Here is a 10839-nt window from a genome sequence, read left to right on the forward strand (position 1 = left end):
TGTGTCGACCGCTGTGGCCTAGCGGATCTAGGCGCTTCAGTTCAGAACCGCGCTGCTGCTACGGCCACAGGTTCGAATCCTGCCTCGGGCATGGATGTGTGTGTTCTCCTTAGCTTGGTTAGGTTTAAGTAGTTCCAAGTCTAGGGTACTAAAGACCTGAGTTCCCATAGTGCTTAGAGCCATTTGAGCCATTTGAAGAACAGAGAAGTAGTACTAGCGAAAGAGAGATAACGACATTTATAACATGCGTATTCTGTACTTGAAATTGACTTATGTTTGTCAGTTGAAGAATAGGATACTATTGCTACGGAAGACGAAAGATGGCGCCATACACAACATTTGTATCCTGCTATTCAGTTGACCAGTGGATGAAGATACGAATTCAGTGTTGTGATTAACAACATGTTGCTAATAATCCCTATTCCCCAAATCGCCATACGAAGAAAAACCATCTGAAATCACTACGGAACCTTGTACAACATGATCTTCAATAAATGTAACCAAAACTTCTTTCTTTCGATTGAGAACTACTTCAAAAACTACTTCGTCACATCTTGAGCTGAAACTACGGCACCCCAAACCCATAATCCTACAGGAGGTTCCCCCTGTTGCACTTCCTTTTCCCAAAATGCGACTCGTCGATTTAGACTGTAACACCCGGCCCCCCAAAGGCCATCTATACTTCAAATACTACACACAAACGCCCCTACAAAAAGAGTACCAATCTACAACTGTACGCTCACCCACACGACATTCATGCACGCACAGCCACACAGGATACCTCAAACACCAACAGTATGTAATTTTTATGATATTCCTCAAGGCGATCTTAGATTTCTCGAACCATGTTCCTCGTCTAACGGACCGCCACAACCGATATTTGCTGCAGCGCGATACGAGTAAGTCGTGAGTACGGCAAGCGGACACACTGGTCAGGCGCATATGTTCGCCGTGCTCACGACATCGAACATAACCGGCAACAAGACCATACATTAGTAAAAATCGAATCGTGGCCATCATGTCTACACCCACAGCCTCCTTTAAATCATCCAGGTTCATTGGAACTGATAAATCCATACATACAAACGAAAATGAAAAATTAAAAATTCTCATAAAATTAAAAACTATTAGCCCAAATTATCTCAAACTCACTAAGAATGAAATTAAGTACCGAATGAATTGCAAACAACCAATATCTTAAATCAATGAACATAAAAACATTTTACACAATATCTAACCCTGTCTTTTAAAACTACATTCAATATTTTCAATGTACAATGATGACGCTTATCCGCAGCAGACAATCGATTTATTATATATCGCTGGAAAGTAAAGGCATTAATATCTAAGAGCAACTTATGACGTCCTTGGTCAAACCCGACGGGTTGTTTCCCGTGCTTCAGTAGACCCTGCTGATCTGATGCCTCTATTGACGGTACTGCAAGTAACAAGCTTCAGATAGAATTTTTCAGTGACAGCAGTCGTTTACCCGTAAGAAGTTGTCAATGAGTCGCTGTTTCGTTTGTGGTTCAGTTGTGGTTGTAGGTATTGGTTCAATTCGTGAGCTGGAGCAATGGAATCAGTTGCAGCATTCATTTCGCCTTCACCAAGACCACGGAGGTTATTTCATATGAGAGCTGATCACTTCTGCTAACGCTTAATGCGTGCGCATGCCTGAGTCTTGCATTTCTCACGGCTTGACTGACTCTCTTCAGTTTTGGGCGTTTGGGGCGTAGATTGCATTTCTGATCTGCACAAACTCCACTATGTACCACTACGAAAGAAGCCACCGTAGAGGAGCTTCTTTTTTTGTGCAATATGTTCGACTTGCCTCACTCGATGCAAAAATTCGCAAGTATATAGTTTAATAGCTCTTTGAACACTAAATTTGGGGATCAGGAATACATCAAGTGGAAACCTTGTTCGTTATAATCGGATAGTAGTTTTGGACACGAAAGCAATAGCGTGGCTGGCAACATTACATGTACCAGTGAAAGTAAATAAAAGTTATCAATGTACTGTTGGAGTACGACAAAATGGTGGTAATGTAAGAGTTATAGCCCCCTACATTTCACATCATGCAGTATGCGCAGTATCTCAGGAAAAAACAACAAGGGACCGGAGACCGGAAATTTGTAGGTAGGTGCAGCATTTACTCTCAGGAGCATATACAAAATTGTAGCGAGTACACCCAGTAATGTGTATTTTCAGTGGCTGATACGTTTTACGATATGTATTATATAGAATTTTAATGTGCAGGAGGAAGGACATCTGGTTTCACAGGCACAATTGTCTAGCTCTAACCGCAACATCAGCATGAGCGTACGAGCACAGAAGATGTGTTATCAGATGTTTGAACTCTGTCTGATGCCACCCGCTCTAAACAGCATTAATCGACCTTTCTCAAATCAGTTCTTCCTAGCGTATTCTATTAAGTGTGGTGGGCGTCCGCAGAATAAAGTTCCTGTACAACTATGGAAGTATTGGTTGTTTTGATCCAAATATGCAGCACTCATCAAATTTTGCAGGTGACACACACACACTCTTGCTCCACAAAACCGTGTTTGGCAGGAAGAACTCTGTTGATATACCTACGAATAACTCCAAAGGAAAACCGGCTGCTACCAAGTAACCAATCCAGGCACACAGAAAGATTGTTTCAGTTTAAATATCATTCAAAACGTGATCTATATGTAAAACTGTAATCCTGTGCTCCACTTTCCAATATCTCAGCCCAATCATAGCCATGAAAGAGATTTGTATCTGTTTCCACAGTAGTCATAACGCTCCATTCGTGCCTTTCACTTCTAAATAACAACGATTTCTTTTCAAGCCAACTACCACTGCAGTAGAATTGGCATCTGGAAAACTACTTTGGATGAATTGTGAAGTACTAGAAGGCTCAGGTTGTGTATTACTGATAACATTAAAATTTATCCACAGATATCATTATCATGTATCCACAACCATATATCAGCATCGTTAGAAAGAGGCTTAGTATATAACAAATAAAATTTCGTTTTTATTTCATCAAAAGTGTCATAAGAACAAATGATATATTTCACTGACATTCAGAATCTTGCGACACGAATCATGGTGTAGCTAGCAACAGGATTGGTGGCAGGACGCGTGTTGTATCCCACAGCAGGGCTGGTGACAGAACGCATTTTGTATCTGGCAGCAGGACTGGTGACACAGCGTGTGCTGTATCCGGCAACAGGATTGGTGGCTTGATGGGTTTTGAATCTGGCAGCAGGACTGGTGACTTGATGAGTGTTGTATCCGGCAGCAGGACTGGTGACACAACGTGTGCTGTATCGGGCAACAGGATTGGTGGCTTGATGGGTATTGTATCTGGCAACAGGATTGGTGGCTTGATGGGTTTTGTATCTATCAACAGGACTGGTGATAAGATGCATGCTGTTGCAGGCAATGGGGATGGCGGATGCTATTCGTGTGGAGGCTGACGACGATGCTTTGGACACCACCTGCCCTAAAGGTAATGAGGCTACACGTTTTGTGGATAGATGGGCTGCTGGTGATGTAACTTCTGTTTTGCCTAACGATGAGGCTCGAAGAATTGCTCTTGTTGTGGGTGGTGATGCCACTTGGATTGTAGGTGTCGACGCCACTTGTGTCATGCCTGATGAGACATGTGTTGTACATGGGGAAGTGGCTGGGGATGCCACGTGTGTTGCAGCTGATGGTTCAAGTTGTGTTGTGGATGGCATTACAGCTGGCGACGCCACTTTTGTTCTGGCTTCCGTGGCAACTCCTGGTGTGGCTGGTGAAGTGGCTGGTGCAACCACTTGTGGTGCAGCTGGTCGTTCAACTCGTACTGTGGATGGTGACGCAGGTGGAGACGCCACTTCTCTTGTGGCTTCTGCTGCCTCTCCTCCTGTGTCGGGCAACGTGGCTGGCGATACCTGCAGTGTTGCAGCAGGCGACATGGCTGGTGACGCCGCTGTTGCTAATGCTGGCTCCTATCACAAAAGGATATAATGGATGATGTTAAGACGTTGCTAAATGTGTTCCATGTGATACAAATTGAAAGAAGATCTATTCACAATAGTTTAAATCATTAAACTAACATGAAATATTGCCAGTTCTTTGGTACATCTCCTCAGTACGTATTTAAATAGAACGAAAAGATTAATTTTCTAACAATCATTATTGTGACATTATAAATATTGTGAAATTATATTGGTGTAAAAGTTATTCTCGTACATTTTATTTGTTCAGGTGTGGATAAATAAGAGCTTGTTATTCTGTGTAGTAATCTAAACACAAGCAAAAGACGATCATTGCATGAAGTTCCACACAATGAGCCACTCTCATTCACAACATGACGTTGTGATGTGTCCCAATCGCTTGATATGGATCATACCTGTAAGCTCACTTCAGCACTTACGAGGAGAGCGGCGAGGATGTGCATTTCCACTTCGCAGGGTTTCATGGTGGTCTGTGTGCTGCCAACTTATCCTGACTATCCAAAATAATATGACCGAATATTTATTGGGTCCCCTCTGGAATACAATACACAAGCGGTTATGGATATAGGGGATTAGGCCGTCGTTCCAGTACCAGCACTGTGCTCTGTCGTCACATCTGCCACAGGTAGCCTCCAATCCTGCTCTACAGTCCGCATATAGTTCCCACCATTGCGTTCCGTGATGAGGAGTGGACATCGAAGGTCTTATCGCCGACTGCTGTTTTCACCATCATTCATGCTCCTTTCATAGCTTACGACAGCCAAGCAAGTTAACCATTTACGAAGCACCTGACATAGAAGACTACCCGTTCTCAAAGACGCTGAAGTCAGTGCATTTCCTCATTATTGACCCGTATCGTCGCTAGAATGATTCTTCATTTATTTCTGCTCCGTTTCCATACCTTCATTAGCGCACCACCTATTCCCAATCCCACGAGCGAGCTTTTAGTGTTGAGATACACAATGGGCATAATGTTCACGCAAATCAGAATAAGGTCTCTATATTACATACCGCAGAGATGTTTTCCTCATAATTTCATCCTATTAATTTTGGCTATTAGTTCCTTATACCGTTGATAAATATAGAAATACGTTTGACACCTCATGCGAGTGCCACTTTTGATTCCCATCGATGTATAAGGACTAACCACTGAACAGGAGAACAGCGAATCCCATAACTAAAGAAAGAGACATCTCTGGACTCTTACAAATAACAGTAAAGTAGTTAACGCTCAAATCGTAGTCTAAACGAAGCAGTAACTCAGAACGCCATGTTTTATCCCAGCCACTTGCTAAGTAAGATTGGCAAGTTTCACAAAACACCTAATAGTGAGTGCACATGGGATTGATGAAAAATAGTGCTTTTAAATCAAGTTGGCTGCTCGGGCGATGCCTCTCAGAAGGCAGGCACCACGGCGCCCCTCACCTCCTTGCTGTCCAGTGGGTGGCCAGGGGCGGTCTTCTCCTCCGGCTCTCTTCCCTTCCCAGTGGAACAGCAGGGCAGCCACCGGCGAAACCGGCGAAACATCTTCTGCAGGAAAGAAACACACTAAATATTGTCCGACATTCGGTGTGAATGCGGTGCTCTTTCAACGCTTCACTCTTCGAGCAGACAATAACGCAAATTTGTAACGGTTGTAACATACCTGCCCAATTACGCAGTTAGATGAGTCGATGGATAATTATTCTGTTACGTAGCATGAAACAGTATTATGTGAACTTAAAATCGGATTTTTTTAAAGAAGATATCTCGAACCACCACCTACTACTTAATTACCCAGCACATTTGCTTCGAAAGAAAAAGCAGTTCGTGGATAGGCTTCTGACGAAATTCCAATCACCAACTTTCTCCTCCGAATTCGAAAATATTTTGTTGACATCGACCTATTTTGGGCGAAACGATCACCACTATAAAATAAGGGAAATCAGAGCTCGTACGGAAATATATAGGTGTTTATTCTTTCCGCGCGCTATGCGAGATTGGAACAATAGAAAATTGTGAAAGTGGTTCGATGAACCCTCTGCTATGCAATTAAATGTTATTTACAGAGTATCCCTGTAGATGTAGATGTAGTTCGGGAAAAATGTATGGAATTTTGACATAGGTTGATAATCCTTGATTAATTCTGCAGAAGAGTCAGACTGTTAAGTGCTGTGAAATATATTTAAAATCATACACGTCTGAGCTAATCTGGCCTGCGAGAACTTTGACAGGGAACTGAACAAATACCGGATGAGTCATTGAATGTCAGCAACCGAATGTCTTCTAGGATTAAATCTTAAAAAGGGAAGCACACGACAAACGTGTATTTAACAGGAAAACCTTAATTTACCATGGACTGTTTGTACTGAATATTGCCGGTAAGACCGACTCAAAAACATATATGAAACGCACGATCATTTTAAATCAGGAGTGCCGTGGAAGATATGAATTACGCACGCACTAATATTAAGACTAACCATTCATACACAGAAACAAGTTGCTCAGTAATGTAATAAATGAAACATCTAAACTGGGTTAGAGAGAGAACAGCCAAGACGGTCGAATACTTTAATAGAAAATTATTCCAAAATTAATAAAAATAATTTCTCTATACAGCTATGAAAACAATGAATCCTAACTACGTTCTACGTTTTTCAAAGGAGTATGATGTATAGGCCAACCTCTATGAGCAATCGTTTAGTCTGAAAGCATAATATCTTGTACTATTGTGTGTAGCTTGTACTATTTCCTAGGCGGTTGTATCAGCTTTATTTTGGACTACTTAATTTAATTCCATCCTGTGTGTGCGAACTTCATGTCTGTCTAACGGCGGACAATGACAGAAAGTACCACTTATTACATACCTTTTCCGAAGAACTGGTGTCCGGCTGGAAAAGTGGACGATTAGGCTTCTTCTCAGATGGTAATACGAAGCTTTCACAACTTTCTTCTTTAAGTTGACTGTTAAGTTACGGTTTTTTCAGAACACCTCGAAACAAGACTAGAGCGCACGAGAACTATACGGACTCGCAATGTTCCTGGGCAACAGCGCAGATCGCTTCATGCGACACTGCATTGTTGACAGGCAACTCAGATGAGGATACGTGCTCTGTTGTTAACTGACTGCGTCCTACAGTTGCTACACAACGTTTCAGTATCCATATTTTACAGCATTTTCATAATCGTGTCTCTTTTCGACATAAGTGTGAATTTTGGAGTGAATATCTAAAGGCAAAAATTATTGCTTCAAATACGAAATACGCCAATGCGATTTCCGAATATACCTCTACATCTACATCAAACTCCGCAAGCCACCTAATGGTTTTTGGCGAACGGTACTTTCGGTACCACTATCTGATCGGAGGAACTCTGTTCCACTCGCGAATAGTGCGTGAAAAATTCATTCTTTCACGTACTGAACTACAGAACAACTTTTACGTCACTTTAAGTAGTCCTCTTTCATGCCCATTGTAAATATGTTTATCAATTTTATGTAGTAACGTATTGTCTTATACTATTAAAAGATTCCTGAGCATTGCGTGGCTCGTGTTCCCGCCATCACGTAATTGACACCCTGTTTTTAGAGTACTTCCACCTCACTACGTTAATTTAAATTACTGCTGTCACTGAGTTGCTGCTTTGACTGACCGTGAGCGGTGCTAGCAGCGCGTATCCATATATTGCCTGTCGTAGTATCTTTGATCGACTGCTGTTACCTCCCGGTAGTTGTCTGTCGTAAGGGAGTTCGGATTGCGAGTTCGGGTCTGCCAGTCATCTGCCACGCATCAACTGAGCCGGCCCACGGTCTTGGTGGATCGTCGGTCGCTCGTCGCGTTTGGGATCCGCCGATCGCTCATGAGTCGGCTGTGTGTGTGTGTGTGTGCGTGTGTGTGTGTGTGTGTGTGTGTGTGTGTGTGTGCATCGACTCCCGATCCACGTCTTCAGGCGTGATTAGTTATTGTTGGGTACCGTTCAGGTCTTCGTGCAAGTGTTTGTCAGGTTGTGTGTGTAGTTGGCGTTATTTCCACTGACGACTATTTTAGATGATCTTGGCATTCCGCAGCGAGTTGGTCTGTTGCTAAGGATCAGGGAAGTTATGCCCCCGCGGTGCAGTCACCTGGGTCCGTTGCCAGCCGCTGTGCAGTGTCGGAGTGTTTGTGGAGCTCACCGATCACTATAAGCTTCGTGGTTTACCGACCCAGGTCGTCAAAGTTGAGTAGTGGTTTCAACTAACCAAGCCACGTTCTTTCATGTTGTGGTGCTTCGTTTCGGTGGTTTGTTGTTGGGGAGGTTTCCTGCGAGCAACGCCGATTATTTCTACTGCTGAAATTTAGCCGCTATGCGGTGCAATTAACTATTTTGGTTGACTACAATTCGGGTGCACCAATGGAATTTTCTGCCTTGTGGCCGTTAGTGTTCCGATTACCTGCCCTGGCCACTAACGAAATTCCATGCAGCGTCCAACATGGTGTGTAATTTTGACAGCTAATGTATACTCCATTGTGGATTATCACGTTTATAACCTTTTCTCTTTGAGCTCTCGTGTACTGATTGATGGGAAGCAAGTTGTTGTGTCGGTCGGTCCGTGGCTGCTGCCCCGGGTTGAGTTCCGACGGATCAAGTGTAGTTGGGCTCACCACGTGTCTCACCTAAGGGAACGAGAGCAGACCGACCCCCTAGAGGCTTCTGAGTGCCACCGGTGTTTAATTATCTGTTTTTAGCTGCTTAAAATTTAAGGCTTATGGTTATTTTTGCTTTTTTCTTAAAAAAATTGCAAAATTAATTCTTTAATTCATCTTTCAAGCTTAAACATTGCGGCCTTCTTCCTATAAAAGGTTATGGTAATATATTTTAAAATTTTGAAACTTAATTGTGGCCTTTAGCCTTTGGTATTGCATCTTGAATATGTTTATTCTATCTACCTTGCTGTGATGTTTTTTAATTACTTTATTGCTGTCTTAATTGGATTTTTATCGTGTTGATTTGATAAGATTTCTTGTTTGGAGGCCTACAACCGTGAAAGAATTGCATTCCGTAAAGGTCCGGCTATGTACTGATTTGGTTGTAAAAGTGTTATTAAATTACAATAAATTACAATTAGAAGGCGAAACTGACCCCAACCTAATTTGCCCATTTACACAATCTTAATTACCTGTTCTGTCAGCGGGTTTAGCGGGCGTATTAATTCATTTATAGAGTAGCATTTTAATAGCTGTAGTCAACGACAGAGAAAGAGCCTAGATTGTATTGTATTTGTATCTAATTGCGTACAAGACATCGTTAATAAAAATGCTAGCTACTTGCTTCTACAGACGTACACTGTCACATGGGAACCCTACCGCCAGTTTGCCTGCGAGCCCAACTTATAGTGTCGCTGTGGCCACTGAAGTACGAAAGCTAATTTCATTCTTATCCGAGTGTGAGCGATGCCGTGTGTTCGGGAAACGAAAAGAACAAAAAAGGTTCACTCTACTGATATTGCAACAATTACTGCAATTAACTCTTTCTAGTTGGCAGTACTATCATCGTAGAACTAAAAATGGTTCAAATGGCTCTGAGCACTATGGGACTTAACATGTATGGTCATCAGTCCCCTAGAACTTAGAACTACTTAAACCTAACTAACCTAAGGACAGCACACAACACCCAGTCATCACGAGGCAGAGAAAATCCCTGACCCTCATCGTTGAACTGCAATTTATGTATGTGAGTTGCGAAATATTCATTAAGAGTAATTCTAATGTCGGTGCAAATGCTTATGTCCAGATATAACATAGGAAATGACTATGAGAAGACTAGAGAAAATTGCTCTTTCACAATCATGGCGCCAGTCGCTTCACGAGTTTTCGATGTGAAAGGTACTGCCACCCACCGGCTCACATTTACAAATTTATAGACACAAAGACAACTCACACGTTTTGATGAGCGTTTCATCAGGGGAGACAATAATGTGCAAATGTAGCGGGAGTTAATGTCATGTCATGTAAAATAAATATCTTAATATAGGTTAATGTAATATTGTCCTTGTTTTCTATATTTTCCCTTCCCGTATCACAGAGTACTTTACTGGCTATCTTCAAACACTAAATAATACGCATAAAGAGGGAAAAAAGCAGGATCATATATCGGAGATGAGATTATCTTAGACTCCAGTGATGCATTGGGAGGCCCGTCCCCCCATACTTCGGTCAGTCTTTGAGGCGGCTCACTACAGAGAAATGCTCTCACAATTTACATGATGGTACCACTTAGGTGGTACTCCGTCATGTTCAAAAATGAAATACTGATAAAGCCAGATCCGAGATATTTAGGTAACGAAGTTCCTGTTATCGTCTTCTCCGCAAATAGAACGGTCCGTAAACATGTTCTCGAAGAACGGCACAAAGCACACGAAGTTTTGGAGAGTCTCCGTCAGGCTTGTCTATGTTGCTGTGTACCCATATTCTTACGTTCTGTCGCTACTCTTGTTAAATGAAATTTACCCTCATCACTGAACACTAAACTTTCAAGGACATTGTTATCTTCCATCTCAACGCACAGACCGAATTTACAAATTTGAACACGTTATTGCCATCAGAATGGCTTGTTTGCAGTTGAATACTGTATTGCTTCAAACTCAAATATCGTCCAAAATCTCGCCTTTCGGAATGGGAAACTCCTGATTGTTACTCAGACTAAACTGCTACGGAATACACTTATAACAAGAAAGGAAAATTAGAGACCTATACTTAACACTCTGATGCATGCTCTGCGCCTTGGGGATGTTTACAGGGCGGCTCTCTGACAGACAAGAAGTGTCGAAATAATGACACAGATCGTAGGATCGCTTAAGTTATAGAAGATGCAATATCGAATTCTTGGAGAA

At 42.2% G+C, this 10839-nt stretch overlaps 1 protein-coding gene across 1 annotated transcript; it reads left to right on the plus strand.

Moving 5' to 3' along the window:
• The first annotated feature begins 3432 nt into the window (after positions 1 to 3432).
• LOC126416826 (circumsporozoite protein-like) lies at positions 3433 to 4002 on the plus strand. Its single transcript, XM_050084709.1, has one exon. It carries the CDS (start codon positions 3433 to 3435, stop codon positions 4000 to 4002), a length of 570 nt encoding a protein of 189 aa, XP_049940666.1.
• The last annotated feature ends 6837 nt before the right edge of the window (positions 4003 to 10839 follow it).

The sequence above is a fragment of the Schistocerca serialis genome, chromosome 8 (genome assembly GCF_023864345.2).
Source record: "Schistocerca serialis cubense isolate TAMUIC-IGC-003099 chromosome 8, iqSchSeri2.2, whole genome shotgun sequence".
Lineage (NCBI taxonomy): Eukaryota > Metazoa > Arthropoda > Insecta > Orthoptera > Acrididae > Schistocerca > Schistocerca serialis.